At 36.9% G+C, this 23,583-nt stretch overlaps 1 protein-coding gene across 1 annotated transcript; it reads right to left on the reverse strand.

Annotated features, from left to right (window-relative positions):
• Window positions 1-5,049: 5,049 nt before the first annotated feature.
• rac2 (Rac family small GTPase 2) lies at window positions 5,050-23,432 on the reverse strand. The gene is made up of 7 exons (XM_079847874.1): window positions 23,310-23,432; window positions 16,710-16,781; window positions 16,483-16,600; window positions 15,634-15,696; window positions 8,776-8,935; window positions 5,767-5,906; window positions 5,050-5,495 (listed from the first exon to the last, which is right to left on the reverse strand). Exons 1-6 carry the CDS (start codon window positions 23,342-23,344, stop codon window positions 5,776-5,778), a joined length of 579 nt encoding a protein of 192 aa, XP_079704000.1. The 5' UTR covers window positions 23,345-23,432; the 3' UTR covers window positions 5,050-5,495; window positions 5,767-5,775.
• Window positions 23,433-23,583: the final 151 nt, after the last annotated feature.

Here is a 23,583-nt window from a genome sequence, read left to right on the forward strand (position 1 = left end):
AGTGCTCAGACCATACGCCACACACTGCAACAAGTCAGTTTGCATGGCCGTCGTCCCAGAAGGAAGCCTCTTCTGAAGCATGACTTACTGGAACCATGTCCTGTGGTCTGATGAGACAGATAAAGTTGTTTGGCTCAGATGGTGTCCAGCATGTGTGGCGATGCCCTGGTTTGGAGAACCAAGAGAATTGTGCCTTGCCTACAGTCGAGTATGGTGGTGGTAGCATCATGGTCTGGGGCTGCATGAGTGCTCCTGGTACTGGGGAGCTGCGCTTCATTGAGGGAAACATGGAATCCAACATGTACTGTGACATTCTGAAGCAGAACATGATGCCCTCCCTTCAGAAACTGGGCCGAACGACATGATAACGACCCCAAACACACCGCCAAGATGACAACTGCCCTGCTGAGGAAGCTGAAGGTGATGGAGTGGCCAAGTATGTCTCCAGACCTGAACCCTATTGAGCACCTGTGGGGCGTCCTCAAGCGGAAGGTGGAGAAGCACCATGTGTCTAACACCCATCAGCTCCGTGATGTCATTATGGAGGAGTGGAAGAGGATCCCAGCAACAACATGTGCATCTCTGGTGAACTCCATGCCCAGGAGGATTAAGGCATTGCTAGATAACAATGGTGCTCACACAAAATATTGACACTTAGGGTGTACTCACTTTTGTTGCCAGCTATTTTGACAATAATGGCTGTATGTTGAGTTATTTTCAGAGGACAGTAAATATATACTGCTATACAAGCAGCACATTGACTACTCTAAAATATATCCAAGTTTCATTTCTATAGTATTTTCCCTTGAGAAGATATACTAAAATGTTTGCTGAAATGTGAGGGGTGTACTCACTTTTGTGAGATACATTGTGTATAAGTGCATAATTTGTGACGCAATGTTATGTCCCGCATGAGTCTAGGGGTAAACGCTAACGCAACAAAATATTAATATTTTAAGAGCGTTGATCTGAGTCCTACCAGAGCACCACAAGCAAACAAATTATCATAAAGTTCTTTAATAATAATAATAATAATAATAATAATATAATAATAATAATAATAATTATTATTATTTAAAAAAGGGGAAACAGAGGGAGAAACACAGAAAAACAGAAAAAACACAATAAAGAACACAACTCTTCTGATGGACCATGACAATAAAAATAATAATACATCTCTGGACGTAACGCAACTATACACTTTATGTGTCATTAGAAACTTCCTAGTTGGCTGCAGGTGAAGTGACTTTCTCATTTTAGAGAGCATTTGATTGTGTAGTTACTCAGCGTTACTCATCAATATTTGTTTTTCTCCCCAAAAAAGAAAGGACATTTTAAATACTACTTGCTAAAAGGTCCTTTAGGAGTAGCGCACACACATGAACCACAAGCCAAAAAACAAAACAGAAAAATCTCAAACTTCAGTGTTCAATTGTAAAGTTTGATTAAAATATGAAATGTATGTACTGTATGTAGCAATCTGGATTCACAAGGTTTGATCACTGTTTAATAATAGTATTTAAAAGGGATAAAATGGCATTACCTTTTAAAAGTTTAGGGTCAATAATTTTTTTTAAATGTTTTTGAAAGACGTATCTTATGGTCACCAAGGCTGCTTTAATTGGATCAAAATACAGTAATATTGTGAAATATTAAATCAATTTAAAATAACTCTTTTCTATTGTAATATATTTTCAAATGTAATTTATTCCTGTGATGGTAAAGCTGAATTTTCAGCATCATTACTCCAGTCTTCAGTGTCACATGATCCTTCAGAAATCATTCTAATATGATGATTTGCTGCTCTAGAAAAATTTATTATTATTATCAGTGTTGATATTTTTTTCTCAGGATTATTTGATGAATATAACATATTTAACAGCATTTATTTGAAATAGAAATCTTTTGTAACATAAATGTCTTTACTGTCACTTTTGATTAATTTAATGCATCCTTGCTGAATAAACATAGTAATTTAGTCTTACTAAGTCTTACTGACCTTTTTTTTCTTTCTTTTTTTTTTAAAACTTTTGAACAGTATGTGACATGAATAGTTCAAATAATGTTAAAAATGATCATCTATTCAATCCTTACACCACTCATTTGTTGTGTTATGTCATAAATCAGTACAGTGCAGATGAGCTGATGAAGACTGAAAACACAGTTTGTACCTTTGTTCATTGTACTGGATAGGATGTGCTGGTGTGGACCTGTGTTCATGTTGATAAAAAATATATATACAGTACTGTGCAAAAGTCTTAGGTATGTTTTATTTTTGAAAGCATTCTCACTTTACATCATTTTAACACAAGTGCCAGTACTTTTCACAGTACTGTAGCTTTGCAGGAAGCTTTCTTCAAGCATCTCGGAGACGTTCCCGCAGTTCTTCTGGATTTAGTCTGTCTCAGTTTCTTCTGTTTCTTCATGTAATCACAGACGGACTCGATGATGGTGAGATCAGATCATACCGGCTGTTGTCAGACTCCTAAATGTAAACTGATATTTCCTACTGACACACTACAGCAAAAGATATAAATAACTGACTTAAAACCAGTTCAACTGGAAAAAGTGTTGAAAGTTCTGACTTTCAACACTTTTTCAGCACACTAAATATTGAACATTTTTGTGATCAGAAAATCCGTGGAGATGGCAGCAGATGTTTGGATGCTTTGATAGATAGACCTATATAAAAACATTCTACTTTTACATTATTAATTAATTCTACATCAGTCAAGCACTGACATACAATTTAATACTGATGGATTGCCATTGTATTAAAACCGATTGTTTCATTCACTGCAGTGACAAATGAGAGTGGGAGCAAGAAAACAGAGACGTCATCAGACTCCGGCGAATTATGCAGCTTATGTATCCGTCTAGCTTTCTGCACAGAAGCTTTCTCTTTTGTTCCTTTCTGTTGAAGACAATCAATCAGATTGGTATTCCGGTGGCGTTTCTGTGGGATTGCTCTCTCGTCTCATCACATCGCAAATGACTGTGAGGTTTCTGAAGATCAGATGATACCTCACAAGATCTCAGAGCGCAGCTCGGCCTCTGAAGCCTGTTTACATCCACACACGTCGGCACATAATTTATAACCCCTTAGATGGCTGAAGGGAAGCTGATCTCTCTTGACTCCACTTGATTGTGTTTGTGTTCCTCTCTCTCTCTCTCTCTCTCTCTCTCTCTCTCTCTCTCTCTCTCCTATTTTTTTATCTGATTCCATTCCTTGCTCATTGCACTGACCCCATGGCTGCCTCTTAGAGTGCTTTATTTATAAGTCACTGTGATATGTGAGTCATACCGAGTTTTTTGGTGAATCATTGAAATAAATACCTTGCCTCATGGGAAAAACAGAAACATATCTAAGTAATATTTTTCATTTCATGGCGTCCTGGTTAATTAATCTAATTACAAGGTACTGCAACCTTCTGTCATGTTGAGCGATCCTGAGTTACTGCTTAACTATCAGCTGGTTTATCATGAAACTGGGGCGTTAACAGTTTGAAAACACCTTAAGGCCGGTTTCACACCACATGCATTGACAGCGTGTTTTGTGCTTTCACACTGATGGTGTTTCTTCTCAGAGCTGTGACTCTGTACAGAAGAGAAAGTTATTTCTGGATTGCTACATTGAGTATTTCTTTTTATAACTAGCCATACATTATAAAATGGCTATAAGGAGTGGGCCTTTGATAACTATTACAAACCTCAGCATGGTTAAATCTAATTTACATGAGAAAGGGGACCACACTTACATTTAAATGGCAATTAATCCACATGAAACTCCATAATGTAGCTATAAATGACTTAATCTGGATTCAGTCAGGTTTACTGAATGGAAAGTGCTGTTTTGTGTGTCTGTCACTGCGTGTGGAACATTCGAAAGCCTGTTTCCACCTCAGAGTAAAAAAAAACATTAAAAAGCTGATTGTGAGATCAAATAAAATAAGAACTAAATCACACTGTGAGATATAAAATCAGGCACAATACAGAAAAAATGTAGTTGCAATTTCAGAAGTCAGAATGATAATTAGAATGTCACACCACAAGATGTCACATTGTCAGATATAAAGTCGCAATTATGAGAAACAAAGTCAAAATATCCACCTTGTTTTTAATGTAGAAGTGGCCGTGGTCATGTTTAGCTTCCAGTTATTTTAGCTGTACAAAAACATTATCTGTTATGCTCAAACTTATTTGTTATCATATAACTTTAATTTATAATCATAATCATAAACACTGATTGTAGCACAAATAGTTTTACAGATTATTGCACTTTGTTATTCCTCTAGTCTATTACCTATAGCAGATAATGAATCCAAAATCTCGCACATTCAGTTTCAATTTGCTTTTTATTTATTTATTTTCACTCTGAGGAGACAACAGGCTTTCATCGGGACTTGTATCAAGAAATTTGTTTCTTTTTTCAAACAGTAGGTATATATTTCACTCAATTTTTTATTCTTTTTTGCTTCATAAAAGCCTAAATTTCAAAATATTGTTAAATAATGTTGTTAAAGAGGTTTACTGTGCAATTCCTCCCAATTTTGTGCTGAATTTAACATGCTGCACATGGCAAAAATAGGCTCAACACAAAAAACTGTTTTACATTTTACTGCTAAAGCTACGAGATGAAGAATGTACCGCATCTAGACTTGCTGTAAATGGCAACATTTTGATGTGAGCTCACGACAGTCGCATTGAAGTCAATGTTGGCGTGTTGTCATGTCACAAAGTCCACATGGCTAATAGAAGAGGAAGGGCTGATAAAGTGAGAGAGTGCCATCATATCATATAGATACTGCAAGTTCACATTTTTGCTGTTACAATTTCAGCAATGAAAGAAGCAATGAGAAGCTCAAGTTCTGCTCTCAATGGGGAAATCATGCTGATCTGTATCACATTCTCGGAATTAGGCACTATAATTGTCACCTAAGAGCACCTGAATCAAATAATTCCAAATACATTCACTGAAAACGACGTGTACTAATTATATACCTGTTAGTGAGCTCTTTAGAGAGGTAGAATGGAGAAAAAAGACAGCTGTTTGGAAACAGAATTGTACAGTTTATTTTTGCCATTGGAAACAGAGTTCTCCAGTTTATTTTTGCCACAAATAACTATACAAGTATTATGTGGAAGTGATTCATATGTCTAAAAAGTCCCTCTGAGTTCAGCTTTGTGTAACAAGTACTTGTGCTTTTTTTGGTAAAGAAATGATGATCACCTGTTTTATATTGTCTTGAGAAAACAGTACACAACTGTGTACCAAACAAAAACGATTCATACACAATATAACACAATACATCAGTTAAAATATGATTAAATATTTTGTCAATAACAATATTATTTCATTGGCATCAATGTGGTATATTCAGGAGTTATATTCAGCTAAAAAGAGAAGAAAGGCTTTCATAATGCAATTGCATCCCTTGTTGGTTTGTGGGAGAAAACCAGTGGATTTCTCTGGTACCTGTTTTACAGTGACGAATCTGGAGGCAGAAAGAAGAAAAGGTCAGTGCATGTTCTACTTTTTGCATCTCCTCACATCCTCTTTTTTAAAGAATAGCCTTTGACATAAAGCAGAATTACTGTCTTTAACTTACACCAGGAAGCGCGTTTGTAAGTCGGGACAACTGTAAAGCAGTAATAGAACAAAAGCTGTTCGCTATAATTGAGGTCACATCTGAAATTTTATGCATGCCCTTCTCCCTCTCTGACATCTTCTGTCTCAACAGAACAATAACACACATGACAACATACCGTGCATCCTTAGAGCAGCACACAGCCCTTCTTCTTGACCTTGGTGGGCTGTGGGCAGAGCACAGCACGGATGGCCTCATCAAACACCGTTTTTAGACCTCTCTGAGTGAGAGCAGAACACTCCAGGTATTTTACTGCATCTGTTCGCACACAAACACATGCACACATATCAGGTTTGTTACTAGCACCGCCTTTCTAACAATCTAGATCATTTCCGTCCCATCTCAAATCTTCCATTTATTTCAAAAATTCTTGAAAAAGCAGTGGCAGCACAGGTTCATGCTCACCTTAGTAATAATAACTTGTATGAGTGTTTTCAGTCAGGGTTTCGTTCTAAGCATAGCATTGTGAGAATAACTAATGATGTGTTAATGGCTACTGATGGCGGGTTCTTTTCTATTCTTGTTTTACTTGACTTGAGTGCAGCTTTTGAAACAGCTTTTGAAACAATTTCACACAATATTCTCTTAAACCGTTTATCCGATATTGGTATCACTGGTATTCCTTATGCCTGGTTCACTTCATACCTTTCAAACTGTACACAGTTTGTACAACTAAAAAAACTGAATTCCCAACCTTCTTCTGTCAGCTGTGGTTCTGGACCACAGCTAACCACAGCTGAACCCCAAGGTTCTGTCCTAGGTCCCCTATTGTTCCTAATCTACCTTCTCCCACTCGGTAATATCTTTTCCAAATTCTGTATTAAATTCCAGTTACTCTGATGATACACAGCTTTATGTATCTACAAACCCTGATTCCATTCTCCCCCCTGCCTGTCTTACCAACTGCCTTCACAAAATAAATGTCTGGTTTTCTGCCAACTTCCTCAAACTTAATGGCAGTAAGACTGAAGTACTCTTTATTGGCACTAATTCTACTCTCTCTAGGTCCTGCAGTTTTACTTTATCCATTGACGGTTCTCTGTTTCTCCTTCCCGCCAGGTTAGGAACTTGGGGGTCATCTTCTACAACACCCTTTCATTTGAAGCTCACATTAATAACATAGCCAGGTCTTGTTATTTTCATCTCCGCAATATTGTTTTCCTCCATCCATTTCTCACTCCGCATAGTTCCGCTATTCTTGTTCATTAGCTTGTGCATCCTCCCGCATTGATTACTGTAATTCTCTTTTATTTGGTTTACCACACAAATCTCTCTTCATAAACTCCAGCTGATTCAGAATTCTGCAGCCCGTATCATAGCCCAGACTCCATCTATTCAACATATCACCCCATCACTCCAAAAGCTACATTGGCTTCCTATCAAATTCTGGATTGAATTTAAAATTCTCCTCCTCACTTACACATCTCTTCATAACCTCGCTCCACCTTACCTTTCAGACCTCTTACAGCCCTACACCCCTTCTCAAACTTTCCGTTCCTCTTCATTGGGTCTCCTCCATACACATTCTGCTTGCCTAACCACCATGGGCCATAGGGCCTTTAGCCGTGCTTCTCCTCGTCTTTGGAATTCTCTCCCAGTCAACATCCGTAATTCCGACTCGTTAGCTCAATTTAAAGTCAAACTTAAAACCCATCTATTCAGAATTGCTTATCTTCCATGATTACTTTGTGCACTCAAGTCTAGTACTTTTTTATTGCTATTTTTGATTGCCATTGTTATTTACTGTTATTTTCTGTTTTAATATTGGTATTGCTGCTACTTGTTGTATGGTGACCTTGAGTAGTTTTAAAGGCGCCTTAAATAAAATGCATTATTATTATTATTATTATTATTATTATTATTATTATTATTATTCTCACTCTATATATTTTAAGCATAGTACTGAATCATCTCTGATTCGTTCTGAGTGGGAAACTTAGCAGCAGATGCCTGGGTGTATTAGGTGTGCACAAATCTGTCATATCTTGAACGTGTAGGAGGACTAGCCCATGTGTTCTCCCAAATGCTAGTTTAAATTACACTGAGAACAAATTGCATTTAGCATCTAAATCTGTAGCCTGATATGTAGTGCTTTGTAAAATTTTTTTGCATTTAGAGACTATGTGGTAATTATATGTTACAAAGAAACCAGACAATAAACAGTGTTTGCATTTGTCTTGTATCTTAAGCCTTATTTTTTATTTTTTCCTACGAACAGATTTTCAGTACAATTGTTTCAACTATAAACTATTTAAGTCTGGAGATCAAATAGTGGAGGGGAAAAAAGGTTGTGTATGCCTTATTGTCAGAAGTATATAACTCAAATAATCTCCCGTTAAAAAGTTTGGGGTCAGCAAATTTTACAGTGTCGTTGTTACATATGTTACATGTACCTACTGTTTTAATAACTGTTAATTATGTATAATTACATGCAACTAACCCTAAACCAAACCCCATTCCTAATTCTGGCCCTATAGAAAGTACATGTTGTTTACTTGATATTACTCAGTACTTAAATGTATATTTACACTGTAAGTTAACTGTACATGTAACCAATTTCTTAATGTTTTTGAAAAAAAGTATCTTCTGCTCACCAAGGCTGCATTTATTTGATCAAAAACTACAGTGGAAGCAGTAATATTGTGAAATATTATTACATTTTAAAATAAATGTTTTCTATTTGAATATATTTTAAAATGCAATTTATTCCTGTGATGTCAAAGCTGAATTTTCAGCATCATTATTCCAGTATTCAGTGTCACGTGATCCTTCAGAAATAATTCAAATATGCTGATTTGCTGCTCAATCTAATTTGCTGATTTCTTATCATCATCTGTGTTGAAAACAGTTGCTTTTTTATATAACTGCTTAATATTTTTGTGGAAACTGTGATGCATTTTTTAGGATTATTTGATGAACAGGAAGTAAAAAAAAAACAGCTTTTATTTGAAATGGAATTTTTTGTAACATTATAAATGTATTTCTGTCACTTAAATGCGTCCTTGCTGAACAAAAGTATACATTTCTTTTTTTATTTCTTTTTTTTATCTTACTGACCCCAACTTTTGAACAGTGGTGTACTGTTATCCAGTGATATAAAAGAACAAATCAGACACTGCCGCCTCACCTATTTCTTTGGCCAATGCAAGACCCTGTGGGTAAGTGATTGGTGCAAGTTTTTTCTCTTTCAGCTTCTCGATGGTCTCCTTCTCGTCTCTCAAATCGAGCTTGGTGCCAACCAGAATAATTGGAGTGGAAGGGCAGTGGTGCCTCACCTCCGGATACCACTAGAGGGAGCAGAGGAGCAGATCAGAACAATTAATTCACTCCTGATTATCAGTCCATCTCTATGCTCTATGGCAGGGATGGGCAACTTCGGTCCTGGAGGGCCACTGTCCTACAGAGTTTAGCTTCAACCCTAATCAAACACACCTGAACAAGCTAATCAAGGTCCTCAGGATTACTAGAAAATTACAGGCAGGTGATTTTTTCAGGGTTGGAGCTAAACTCTGTAGGACAGTGGCCCTCCAGGACCGAAGTTGCCCATCCCTGCTCTATGGTATTTCTCTTTGCCTGTCTGTTGTCAAATACATGGACTATGAAGCTATTCATTTGCAAAGAGTTGAGATTTTTTCTACTTTTTGATGCTTCCACTGCTTGCTCCATCTGCTACCAACGCCACAACCCCTGTGCAAGTCGTTCAGTTCCAATTCAAAATGAAGTGAAAATACAGGCTAACATGCAGTTTATTCCTGTCAAGTTGAGATGTGCCAAGGCCTTTTCACTGAAAAGATTTTCCTCAGAAAAGCACCAACTGAATACTTTGTTAAAGCTCAGAATGCTCAAACAATGTCAGTAGTATCTCAGAAAGTGTGCAGAGTATGTGAAAAATGCAGCAAAAACAGTTTCTAAACTGGTCACTGCAGAGCGGAGGAAAAAGATTTTTGAAAACCTATAGCACACAAGGACTGCTGCACTTTTCAAGGTCTGGCCTCTGAATGTTGTCTTTAATCTGACACTCATAAACACCATTGTTTCCATTCACAAAGCAACCCATGCAGTCACGTTGAGCAGACCTTGAACAATCAATGGGCACAAGAGCATTGCTACAGTAAGCCCACGGTGTCCTTGCCACCCCAGACTCAAGTTTTATATGGCAAAACACCATTTACAATGGCAAAGCAGTCATCCATTTATAAGCTAATACTGTAGAAGACGTTACTGCTGTTTCGAACTCTGAAGTAAACAATCTGAAGCAATTTCGTACTTTTATAAATGCAGAACAGACACTGTACTGCAAACTAAAGCAAAGACTTTATATATAGAAAGATGGTGCACTCATCTTACTATGAATGGGAAGGCGAAATAAGTCCTGCCTTCTAAATAAAACAGTTGATCGCTGATTGGTAAAGTCACCACGTCACTGCAGAAGCTCCGGATGCTTTAGAAACAGTCAATGTTCTGACATGCACGCTTACAGCTGCACATGCGCATTGGCTGGTCCAGCGTGAAAATTACAAACAATATTTTAACATAAGAAGCCACATTTATGAGACAATTGTTGTTAGATTTGATTGGTCATGTAATCGTAAGCTTGGTGAATAGCTATGGATAATTTGATGTTTCCCCATTCAAAGAGATGGGAAATGCACTTGCATGCCTGAGAAGCATTTCTAAGATGGTCGCCGAGTGAAATGACTTTGAACTTAAGTGCACATAAAGATGACTTTAAAAAGAGCAATAAACAAACCTCTCCTTGATGCGTTCATTTGTTCCCTTTCAGTCCTACATTTGATCTGGAGAAGCTCAACACTTAGAGCTTTTCTATGCAACTAAAGGTTTATTTGTTTCCTCTCTTCAAACATATTAATAGACTTCAAAAGGGTTTAGAGACACAAAATGGTGGGCCTCGCTAGGGATCAGCATGTCTCCAGTGGTATCTGTGAGCATACATGATTGGCGGGAGGGTGGTGTGCTCTCTGAGCATCGCTTTCTGACTAAGTCAAAGCGAACCCTTATTGCAGCGCCACGTTTTCACATACTATCAGCCCCCGTCAGTGATGAGAAATGATCTCTTCGCACTTAACTTGTCCATGATTGCTGCCGAATGGGTGCGTAAGCACGGGTCACGTGACGTCTTGCAATGTGTATCTATGTGCTTTCCTCTCCCCTTTAAATAGATTTTAATTTGTCTCCTCAACCTTGCACAATCTATCAAGACTACATTTGCATTTGGTTAGTGTTACCATGGTTACTACTCAGGAATATACTGTTGAAATAATAAAGGGAAAGACTGGGAGGGTAGAAAAAGCAAAGAGTGAAAGAAGCTTCTGAAGGTATTTGATTGGGAGTGAAAGCATAAAGCATTAAGGAACCGGCGAGATGAGATTGCTATTGTTTGAACTTAATAACAATTCAAAGGACTGTTTGCGGACTTGTTTATGCAAGCGCTGATTTTAAGCAATGTAAATTGGACCGGATTAAGCCTCGAGTGGTTCTAGAATTATTGATATCACAAACAATTTGCTTTCCGTTCCATCTCAGGCACCTTAAATGTGCTGCGGGGGTCGTGATAAGGTCTGGCATAATAACAACAACAACAACTCAGCAGAAAAGGAACTTGCTTCCTCTTTGCTTTCTCATTTTTGTCTGCATTATTGAAAGAAGTCTAGGACGGTAGAATATTATAAAGCTATCTTTCTGTTTGAGTTTTATTATCACGATTCCTTTTGTTAATGTTAATCTCTTTTTTTTCTCTCTCTCTTTGTATGTCTACACCATCAGTTGCTGTCTCACAAATGCAGCTTTATATTACCATGCTCATTTTGGCTAATATGTGAGACTGGACGACAAAACCAGTCACATGGGTAATTTTTTTGAAATTGAGATTTATACACCATCTGAAAGCTGAATAAATAATTATGATAGGACAATATTTGGCTGAGATACAACTATTTGAAAATCTGGAATCTGAGGATGCAAAAAAATCGAAATATTGAAAAAAAAATCGCCTTTAAAGTTTTCCGTTTATGTTTGTGATTGTGCTGCATTCACTCACAAAAATAAATCTTTTATATATTTACGGTAGGAAATTTACAAAATATCTTCATGGAACATGATCTTTACTTAATATCCTAATGATTTTTGGCATAAAAGAAAAATCGATCATTTTGACCCATACAATGTATTGTTGGCTATTGCCACAAATATACCCGTGCGACTTGTGACTGGTTTTGTGATCCAGGGTCATATATTTGCAATACAAAGTTTTGCTATCATAGTCACAGTTAATCTGATAGCTGATGGCAAACTAAAATAACAATAAAGATAATCTGGTCGCCAATTTGGCACTGCATAGTTAACACTTTACAATAGGGCTGTTAAAATGAGTTGATGAAATAGCAACAATGCCAATTAACTTTTACAGAATTTTAAAAGTATGTGACGTATGTGACGAGGCTTCCAAACCGGATGCAGGAAAGTGTCCAAAGATTTCAGCATTTTGCTGTGTGACGGAGGAGTTATGTGTGTCTGGACACAAATATTATTTGATCACTTGCAATTAATAGTGCAGACAGTCTGCCTGAAAAGATCTGATTTGAGAAAAAATCTAATTTGCCTGCAGTCTGAACATAGCCATAATCTATTGTTTGTTATAAAGAAACATGATTTAAATTGAACATGAACCAAACATGAATCAAACTTAAAAAATACAGTAAAAACGGTTTGTTAGTTCATGATAATGCGTTAACTAATGTTTAGTTCACCCAAAAATGACATTTCTGTCATTAATTACTCACCCTCATGTCGTTCCAAACCTGTAAGACCTTCGTTCATCTTCAGAACACAAATGAAGGTATTTTTAAAGAAATCTGATAGCTCTCTAACCCCTCCATAAACAGCAACGTTATTACCACTTTCAAGGAGTCAGAAAGCTCTCAGATTTCATCAAAAATATCTTAATTTGTGTTCTGAAGATGAACGAAGGTCTTACAGTTTGGAACGACATGATGGTGAGTAATTACTGACATAAATTTCCTTTTTGGGTGAACTAACCCTTTAAGAAATTGAACATTATTGTATTGTTTCACGGCTCCAAATCTGTACGACTTTCTTTTTCCTGTGGAACACAAAAGATATTCTAAACATTCTAAACATTTTTGGGTGAACTATGAATAGAATAGAATAGAATAGAATGAGGCATTTATATAGCGCTTTCATATGTACTACTGTACACCCAAAGCGCTTTACAATCATATCAGGGGTCTCTCCTCAACCACCACCAGTGTGCAGCATCCACTTGGATGATGCGACGGCAGCCACAGAACAACGGCGCCAGTGCGCACACCACACACCAGCTATAGGTGGAGAGAGGAGAGAGAGTGATAGAGCCAATTCAATGTAAACTATCCCTTTAAAGCTTCAGATTTTCTCCAATTAAACTGCACTTTGTTGTGAAAACAGATCCTGCAATCAATAATCTTTTCAAACAATGATCTATTGAGCGGAGAGAACATGATGTAAAAAACATTTCTAAACATATCCCTGACAAAATAAAAAACGTATATTCTGTTTATGCTTAAGTATATGCTGGTTGCCCATTGTTGGCCAGGTAAGATCTGTGTAGAATCACAAACCAGAGTCAAAGGTAACCTATCAAGCCTACCTGATCCGTTCTACATCGCCTGAACGCTAGCAGGCAGTACGACACCATCTCTTTTTGCCCCTAGGACTCTAGATTATTTTCTGATTGCACTAGACACTCAGCAGAGAACCGCCATTTTGACTTATAAAACAGCATTCTCTTTTGGGATCACTCTGTCAGGGTGAAACAGAAGCAATTTAAACACGGTACCTTTAGCAGGACACTAAGCGGTGTGTATCTGTCAGGCATCTACAGTTGCATTGATGGAGAACACGTCAAGGTCAGCTGCGCTGCTGGCACTGTTTTTATACTCCCTTAGGGGGTTTTGTGAGTGTGAGGTAGATAAATAAGTTATTAAATAGAGTCAGTATTGAATGAACCTTTTGACTGGCTGGAAAACATACAGGTAAAGATGATGTGTGTGGCCACAGCTCCTTAAAAACTCTTAAAATGTCTTAAAGTTTTCATAATAAAAGGCCTTGTCTTAAATTCAGATTTGATGAGTCTTAAATATTTTCATTACATTACCACAAAAATGTCTCCAGTCTATCATTGGACAGACGGAAGAAGTTTATTTTCCCGTGGTAGTTACTGCGTCATAAGAGAGAACTGAGGTACAGACTGAACGTATCTCACCACTGTGATGCGCAATACGTTTCTCGCCAGGATAAAGCAAACCAGCGTCTCGCTAGTAAAGTTCTGATGGATGAGGATTGCAATCAAGGTAAAGACGATTGCGGTGACCTACAGGAATTGTAAAGTAAGCACGCATGAGTCTGTTATATTGATGCACAAACAAACAGTGCTTTCGACGCACTGATCGCACATTGTACTTATGCACATTTACACACTTCAGTACATTCACATTTTTTCCACACACATACAGGGTAGAGTATTTATCTGGCGTGTATGTTGCTGTGTTTAGTAATTCTGAATGGATCCATTTACTGTAGTAGGTATATGCAGTCAGGTCAAGGGGGCTGGTTTAGGGGCATCTCCATGTGGTCCTGTTCAGTATCACAACTTGACTTGTCTAAAATGTAAACAAGCTCTTTACTGCTGCACTTTACACACATTATACACTGAATTCTGAAAAGTTTTTTTTTATCATTTGGTTATTTGGTGTCCTTTTGGATCCTCCACGTGTACTTTTTTTTGGATTTACCTTGAAAAAAGCTTGCAGAACATAAAGTTTTGTGATAATCACCCTTCAATATGAAGCTTTATATAGGAAATTAGAACAAAATGACCATGCTAAACAAGACAAATGGTGTAAGATTAAAGGAGTAGTTCACTTTAAAATGAAAATTCTGTCATCATATACTCACCCTCATGTTGTTTCAAACCTGTATGAATTTCTTTCTTCTGCTGAACAGAAAGGAAGATATTTAGAAGAATATCAGTAATCAGACAGTTTCTGGGTCCCATTGACTTCCATAGTATATTTTTTTCCAACTATGGAAGTCAATGGGACCCAGAAACTGTCTGGTTACTGATATTCTTCTAAATATCTCCCTTTCTGTTCAGCAGAACAAAAAAATTCATACAGGTTTGAAACAACATGAGGGTGAGTTTTTTTTTTTTTTTTTTTTGTATTGTTGTATTATTATTTTATTATTGTTATGACTTTTTTGTCTTATTTGATTGTATCTACTCTGTTGTTTTGCTGTTTTTTGTTGTTTGGACATGATCCTGAGGACCCCCATGAAAACGAGATGTTTCATCTCATGGGGTTGATCCTCTAATAAATGTACATAAATAAATAAATAAATAAATAAATATGATGACAGAATTTTCATTTAAAAGTGAACTACTCCTTTAATTTCACAATAAGTGTGCGATTAATTGCAATTACATTTTTTTATCTATTGAAAGCCCTAATACACATTATAATATATATATTGTATATAAAATGTGTATTTCCATTGGTATTAAAAAGGTCTTAAATTTAACTTGTTAATATCTGTAGACACCCTGTGCTTCCTGAGAACAAAACACTTTCTCTTTCAAAACAGCTGAATGCCTTTAATTTGTGAATGTCTGAATACTCACAAGGCCACTCACATTTTTACAGCAGCTGATGTTGACATCATGTCCACTTTATAAGTTTGTGATTAAGGTCAGAAAATGCATATTGGATTAATGCACAGTGGCATCTAGTGTCCAGTGCAGTATCGAGCAAGTGTATAAGGGCAAGCATGAGGGTACAGTGTGTGTATGTGGGAATGTGGCAAGAATGCACAGAATGGCAGCGGGTTATTGTGAGTTACAGCGGGATTGTGTCTATAGGCTCATGCTGGTGTGACAAATATCCAGACTAAACCACTCGTAAGGACTTACCTTGGCTCTGACGTTTTCAAACGATGCTGGGCTCACCAGAGAGAAACAGATGAGAAACACATCCTGCAAAAATATCATCAGAGGACATTTTTTGATGAATAAACTGAACAAATGCTCCCGGTCACAAGTTTGGGGTCAGTTGGATTGTTTTTTTTCTTTCTTTTTTTTTTTTTTTAGACTAGAAAGTGATAATTTAATTCAGCAAAGACACATTTAATTGATTAATTGATCAGATTTCTAATTCTTTTCTATTCAATATTCTATTATAATGCTATAATGCTGTTCTTTTCAATTCTTTTCATCAAAGAATTCTGACTATTTCTATTTAATTAAAAACTAAACAAAAAAATAATATTAAGCAAATACGATTAAGTGTTTTCAACAATGATAATAATAAGAAATATTCCTTGATCAGCGAATCATCATATTAGAATGATTTCTGAAGGATCATGTGACACTGAAGACTGGAGTAATGATGCTGAAAATTCAGCTTTGCATCACAGGAATAAATTACATTTTAAAATGTATTCTAATTGACAACAGTTATTTTAAATTGTATTAATATTTTACAATATTGCTGTTTTACTGTTTTTTGATTAAATAAATGAAGCCTTGTTGAGCAGAAGAGACTTAAAAAAAAAAAAAAAAAAAATATATATATATATATATATATATATATATATATATATATATATATATATATATATATATATATATATATATATATATATATATATATATATATATATATATATATATTTAAAATCTATCACGAAAAAAACACTGATTGATCACAATTATGGGTATTAAAGGGAACGTGTTCCACTAAATGTTTATGGTGATGTGTACCGTCTGAGGGTAGGACAGTGGCCGCAGTCTGTCGTAGTCTTCCTGTCCAGCTGTATCCCAGAGGCCCAGGTTGACTGGTTTGCTATCCACCATTACATTTGCTGAGTAGTTATCAAACCTGAGTGAAAATAGCCAACCCACAGAATCTCTCAATATTTCACCATGACTGTCAAGTTCAACATAAAAATATAAACAATTCAATCCTCCACTATTGTTGTGGTACTCACACTGTGGGAATGTACTCCCCAGGGAAAGCATTGGTAGTGTAGCTGATGAGAAGACAGGTCTTTCCCACAGCTCTGAAGAACACAAACAACAACGCAAAAAAGAAATCTGTCAGATTGCTGGAAAACAAACAATATAATGCACTTTTAGTACTTTCAGTAAAACACATGCTGCTAAAATTACTTCAAAGTACACTAGATATCTGATGTAACCATCATTTAATAAGAGGGACAGGTGTACTACATCCATAGTGAATTCACACATTTGTTTTCAAATACAAAGAACATTGTATGCGGTCCTTTTTCAAGAACTAGGCATTGAATGTTTAAATCCCAACCGCATACAGCAATGCCATACATGAAAGGAGAGATTCTGTATCCACTTTATCTGTACTATTGCTTTTCATTGCTCAAAGCTAAACTATCTCATGACTGGTTCACACAGAACAAGTTTTTATTGCATGCACTGCTTTTTAATTGTTTTTCTATGTAAACACGTGCAGACGTGTTTTACCACTATGCAGTGGCCGCTAGTTCAGAGTCTCCCTCATGAAGCAAGTGTTATTAAAGAACTTCAACTTTTAAAGTCACCATGAAATCAAAGTTGACAAATCTTGTTTTTTATGGAATATTGCAGTATTATTATAAATAATATGCACAAAATTCATGTGCCCTTGATCTTTTAATCAAAATAATGGTGAACGTGATTTAACCAAGTACATGTTCCTGGATCAACATGTTTGACCTGGAACAAATTTCGATTCAACCAGTCAGATTTGAGGGACAAGTTTACAGTTTATGTCAAATTTAGCAGTGTAAACAACATCTGCAAAGTTAAAACGCTCAAAGTTCAAAGCAAAGAGAGATATTTTATTTTAAAGAAATTGCATTTTAAGGACTACAACAAACGGCTGGTAGGGATTACACGACATACCTCCCGGGTTATCACTAACCCATAAAATTTACATAAACCCGCCCCCAGAACACAATTTATAGATTATCAAGACAGAATATGCTAATCATTGACTAGAAGATAATGACTTATAAGTTACATAACTTCATCAACTAACCATTCAGAAATGTTGTCTACATGTTGTCACTTCTTCTTGAGTCTCTCCATCTTTGTCTGACTCCGGTTTGAACATAAAAGGCTAAAAGTTTTAAAATTTTCTGTGTGTGTGTGTTTGTGTGTGAGATAATCGGAGCTGCCAACACACAAGCTTTTGAAGCCCTCTGTGCCAGGAGCAGCAGCTCATTTGAATTTAAAGGGACAGACACAAAAAAAAAAAAAACGGTGCGTTTGCTCACCCTCAAAAAGTGACAACTTTAACATGCTATATAAAAATATCTGTGGGGAATTTTGAGCTAAAACTTCACATACACACTCTGGGGACATCATAGATTTATTTTACATCTTGTGAAAAGGGCATTACACCACCCCTTTAATGGTATTTCACACTACTTGAACCGAAAACAGGTCTAGATACCTGCTAAATAACTCTCTGTCATCAGCGACACATCGGCTCTCTCCTCATTGATAATTCAAACATGAGCGATAGTCACTGATGTGACGTAAATATCCAGACCTATCTGCAATCCAAGTCATGTAGTGTGAAATGTTTTGACTGGAACTGACATCGGCAACGACAAACAGTTGTGTAGTGTGAAAAGAACTGCAATACGATGACTTTCAAAGTGGTGTAGTCTGTAGTGTAGGCCTATGGCATGCATTAGCTAGGCCTATTTAATAAAAGCCTGAGCGTTCTGTGCTGCACTTTTTTTATTTTTTTGCCTTTCTTCATTTTTTAAATAGCCCTTTACCAATGTATTTCACTCCTGTGAAGTGCAAAAGTTTTTTTGTGTGTATGTGTTATTATATTACCAACAACAGAAGATTGCCTTCAAAATAATTTGTATACTCAGAAATCCTTTCATACACCTAGAAAAGAAACTGCTTTCACAGTCAGATCAGGGGATAGTTATGCCACATGCAGAGCTGTGACAGCAGACCGCAGAGCAAAATACCTCCAAACAATTGTGGATGCTTACATAAAAAAGTTAGATGATGACATTCGGTATGAAAACTGGTCACCTGAAGCTGCAAAATACATACAGGGGCTGAAATAAGAGTGTACGAGACACAAATTCCAGTGGAGCGCATGTTGCTGCATGCAGGCAGTGAAAGTGAGGAATGCTGGGATTCAGGAGCTTGTGGCTACATCTCCTTCGCATCAAGAATCACTGGAGCTACTCAAGGGCAAGGCCAAAATCACACGCCTCAGGCTAAACATGTTCAGTCACATCACAACTATTTGCTATCTTTATTACACACACTTGCTTGATTTCTATCTCTTGCTCTCTCTAATAGAGTATGCAGTGCTGGTCAGAATTATTTGCCCCCTTGGTAAATATGATCAAAGATGGCTGTAAAAATATATCTGCATTGTTAATTGTTAAAAAATTTGCAAAAATCTAACCTTTCATTGAAGTAAAATAATTGAAAAGTGGGGGGAAAATCACATTATGAAATAAATGCTTCTGTTTCTGTTGGTTAATTATACCACTGCATCGTTAATGTTGTGGGCCTATTTTTTCCTGGAGGTCCTGGACATCTTGTTCAGATACATGGCATCACGTATTCAGTCAAATACCAACAGATAAAAAATCTAAACCTGACAACCTCTGCTAGAAATCTTATAATAGGCCATATGTTTGGATCTTCCAACAGGACAGTGATCCAAAATCAAAACAAAAATGGGTGACTGAGCACAAAACCAAGCAACTGCAATGGCCATCCCAGTCCCCAGACCTGAACCCTATAGAAAATGAGTGGGCTGAACTGAAGAGAAGAAGTGCCAACATGGATCTGGGAATCTGAAGGATCTGGAGAGATTCTGTATGGAGGAATGGTCTCTGATCTCTTGTCAGGTGTTCTCCAAACTCATCAGGCATTATAGGAGAAGACTCAGAGCTGTTATCTTGGAAAAAGGAGGTTGCAAAAAGTATTTAATAAAAGGGGGAAAATAATTGTTCCCAACGTGTTTTGAAGAAAAACATTTATTTCTTAATGTGATTTTACCCCCACTTTCAATTCTTTTACTTCAATGAAAGGTTAGATTTTTGCTAATTTTTTAACAATTAACAATGCAGATTAATTTTTTTTACAGCCATTTTTGATCATATTTACCAATACAAGGGGGCACATAATTCTGACCAGCACTGTAGATATTTAAAAAAAGCACATGGAAAAACACATACGTACAAACATGTGGCAACAACCATACACCATTTGAGTTATCCAGACTTGTGTGCACTTGACTGAAGGGCTAGGCTCTGGTGTATTGTGTATGCACTGTAAGGCATGATTCAACATCATAAACGGAAAAAATCATGACGAAATAATGTAATATTAACAGAACTGAGTCTGTGAGTGCAGGCACTGGGGAAATCAAACATGCCTTACATCAGTGAGCATACTCGAATAAATTTTAATCTACACAAATTCCAGTGAACACTGGAGACAGCGCGCTGAAAACAGAAAACATTCTGAGGCTCTTTGAAGTTGTGAATCAGATATAGGCTAGATAGATACAGAGAGAAAGAGAGCGAGAGCAAACTCAGTATGGGGCCTGGCATTGTCGTGACAGGATGACAGGAAGTTGGGCGGTGTCATCCAGGAAGAGAGACAGCGAGCCTCTTTTTGAAGTGTGTCTTCACAAATGTCCCCCTAGTCGCTTTAACTTGTTTATTCTGTTTTTCTCCCCTTGATTGTAAAACACAAGCATTTTCTGGATTTCCTACAACTGTACAACAACGTGATCACTATTAGTGTGTACATGTAGGCCTGCTTGTGTGCTATATATTTTGAGTGCAGGGCCTCGTGCTTTAGCAGAGCCGGTGTACTGATGAAACATGCTACCTATCAGATTGTGCTACAATATATTTGCATTGTTTTAAGGGAAGGTGTAGGCATGGACGGGTAGGTTTAGGGTAACGGTAGGTAGGTTGTCAGAAAAAGCAGAAAATGTCCACCCGGATGTCATGACAGTTAAAAGCACGGAGCAGACAGCATGTGATAGCATCAGAGTTAAAAAAAAAAGGGGGGAAAAAATCAAGTGCGACAGGATTTGTGTTCACACATGCACGAGTTAAGTGAATCCACAATATGAACAACAAAAAATGGGGGTCACATTCTGTTTCATTTAATTAGAAAATAAATTGTTGAATTATTTCCCTGACATACCGTGATTGGTCTCTGTTTATCTGAACTTTTTTTTTACATAATCAGACTGATTCCACAGACTGCACTTTAAGCATGCAAAACTTTTATGGACACTTCAAATGCAGTAATATAGCGTCACACTCTGCTTTTTTAAAAACATGCATTCCACATATACCAAATAATTGTAAATGCATGACAAAATATTAAATCTACTCACCATTACGGCAATGCTACAATTTGCAGCTTTAACGTTTGTGTTCTTTTAATTCAGCTAAGAGATCACAATGTGACATGGTCACGTCTTATTATGAATAAATAAATAAATCCTTTGATTGAAGTAATCTCTGATAATATTCACCTCTGCTGCAGCTCTCAAATCAAATATAACATTGTGTGTCATTGGTTCTGCAGTCTCACAACCAAATGTAATGTGGGCAAATGTAGCACAGTCCAAAGTAAAAAAAAAAAAAAAGCACCATTTAACACCACAAATTAGTCCACATTACTTTGGACTTATCTATGGTTTTAAATGGTGCTTTTTTCGTCCTTGTTGCAGCTGAACAGCCTGTGGTAACTTCAAGCTGTCATTGTATGAAAAAGATCTACTGTAAATGAAGATTCTTTAAAAAATGTATTGAGTAAAAAGTGACAATTCACATTTTTAGACAATATTTCCTCCCTTAAGCTGTAAAATGAGGAATGCTCAGCCAGTTCATCTTTAAGCAATACGAGGAACTTAAACAGCTGGGTCACAGCATCAAATGCAAGAGGAAGTTAACAGCTTCAAAATGGAGAACCGTGCACAGAGTTTAAACAGGATATCCTCAAAGCGAAAGCACCTCTCCCCGCTGCCATTTGCCATGTTAGATGTTCCACTGAACCTGGCCAGAAAGCAATGCACTAACAGTTCCTTTTGCTACTGTCATTCATGAATTACAACATTTCAACACTTCAAACCTCCATCATACATCCCTAATAACTGTTGCATCAGCAGCTTTCTGCTCTGCTTCCAGATCTGTATTGATCTGTCTCACTGCATTATATACAGCAGATGAGATAAAGTGATGTGGCAGATCAAAACCTCATAAAGGCCTCTATATGTTCCTATGCAAATTTCTCCTCCTCCTTTTGAAAAGCAGCTTCAGTCTCACATGGTTCGAAATCAGAGCCATCTCATCCTCCATCTTGAATCATGGCTGTCTGTAGGTCAGCATGTTCTACCTAACATATTAGTCGGTGTTTAACAGAAAGCAAACAACAAGCTTGACATGTTTAGGTCTAAAGGAATAAAGGAGAATGTCCTTATCTGTCATTGTCAGTCATCTTGAAAACAGACTAAAAGATGCCAGTTTAACTGCACTACTTTGTATGACCGCACTCAGAACAGATACTTGTGTTCCTTGCACTGTTATGATGCATGCTTCATGGAAAACATGCTTGGTCCACTAGAAACAGCCCAAATATTTACAGCCTGATGAAGTGCCCAATTGTGTAAGCAAACGTTTCCCAATGTTTTTTGGCTTCTGTACCACAACAGGCCCATCATTAAGGTTCAAATATGGCTTCAGCAACATTAGACCAAGAAATTGGTTCATTTTTAACTCCAATGTTAATTATCATTATTTATTTTATTAATGCCCTCCCAAATTGATTTTAATCTATTAAAGCAAAATCTAAATCTTACCCTGGACCCTTCTTAAGTATCTCTTAACCACTGGGTTAGACCATATGATTTCATAACATTCTTGTCATCATGATCTTGTCACTCACATAATAAAGTATAAAAACCTCCAGAGGAACGTGACTCAAGTGCAAATGCTGTTTTCCTTTTTTTATCAGGTATTATGTGTGACATAACTTCCTGCACCACATTGTATTAACTTTGCAGTGAATGTTCAAAGATTTAAATATCTCTGCTACCCCCAATCTGACTGTCAGCCCAATATTGCTCATCTCAGTGCTTATATCTTTTAGCCAAACACAACTGTAGCAGCCTACATAACTCATGAAACCTGTAAGTGCAGTAGGTTATTTTATATCCTTATTTGGGAATACATTTGAGAAATATGAATTGTGTATTCAAGCATGAACCATAGGTTCAGCAACTAACCTAAGCCTGAGGCTATATAAACTAAAATACAAAGTGTCTCACGTGACAAATGAGGAAATTAAATCTAACCAACAGACGAAGCAGATGAAATAAGTGCTTTATAAGACATCAACAGCCAACGGTCATAAACGCTATCAAGCCATTTTCATATTAATAAACATCAATAAATAAGAAATTATAAACCATTTTAATGTTTACAAACAACTTTTCAATGTAAACGGTGAAAATCAGATTTGGCTAATAAATCCATGTAAGAGCTTTCTTCACTCACCCATCTCCGACCACCACACACTTTATAGCTTGCATTTTCCGATACTTTTGAGAAAATTTTGGCGGCTGCCGCTGTAAAACAACTGTTAAGGAACTAAGTTGTAATACAGGAAACTGATTTGCTTCTTCAGTGTGTCAGTTCGCTCTCTCTCTCTCTCTCTCCCTCTCTCTCTCTCTCTCTCTCTGCCTCTCTCTCTCTCTCTCTCTCTCTCTCTCTCTAATCTGCGCTCTCGCTCATGTGGTTGTGACAGTTTTGGACGTGTCTGTAGAGTGTC

Source organism: Squalius cephalus (assembly GCF_949319135.1).
Source record: "Squalius cephalus genome assembly, chromosome: 1".
NCBI classification, from domain to species: domain Eukaryota; kingdom Metazoa; phylum Chordata; class Actinopteri; order Cypriniformes; family Leuciscidae; genus Squalius; species Squalius cephalus.

Excerpts from the sequence above, each read along its gene's own strand:
- rac2 (XM_079847874.1), bottom strand. The coding sequence starts at position 23,344 with ATGCAAGCTATAAAGTGTGTGGTGGTCGGAGATGG. Across the intron at positions 16,782-23,309 it reads TGTGTGGTGGTCGGAGATGG|AGCTGTGGGAAAGACCTGTC; the intron begins GTGAGTGAAGAA and ends TGTGTTCTTCAG. Across the intron at positions 16,601-16,709 it reads GGGGAGTACATTCCCACAGT|GTTTGATAACTACTCAGCAA; the intron begins GTGAGTACCACA and ends ATTTTCACTCAG.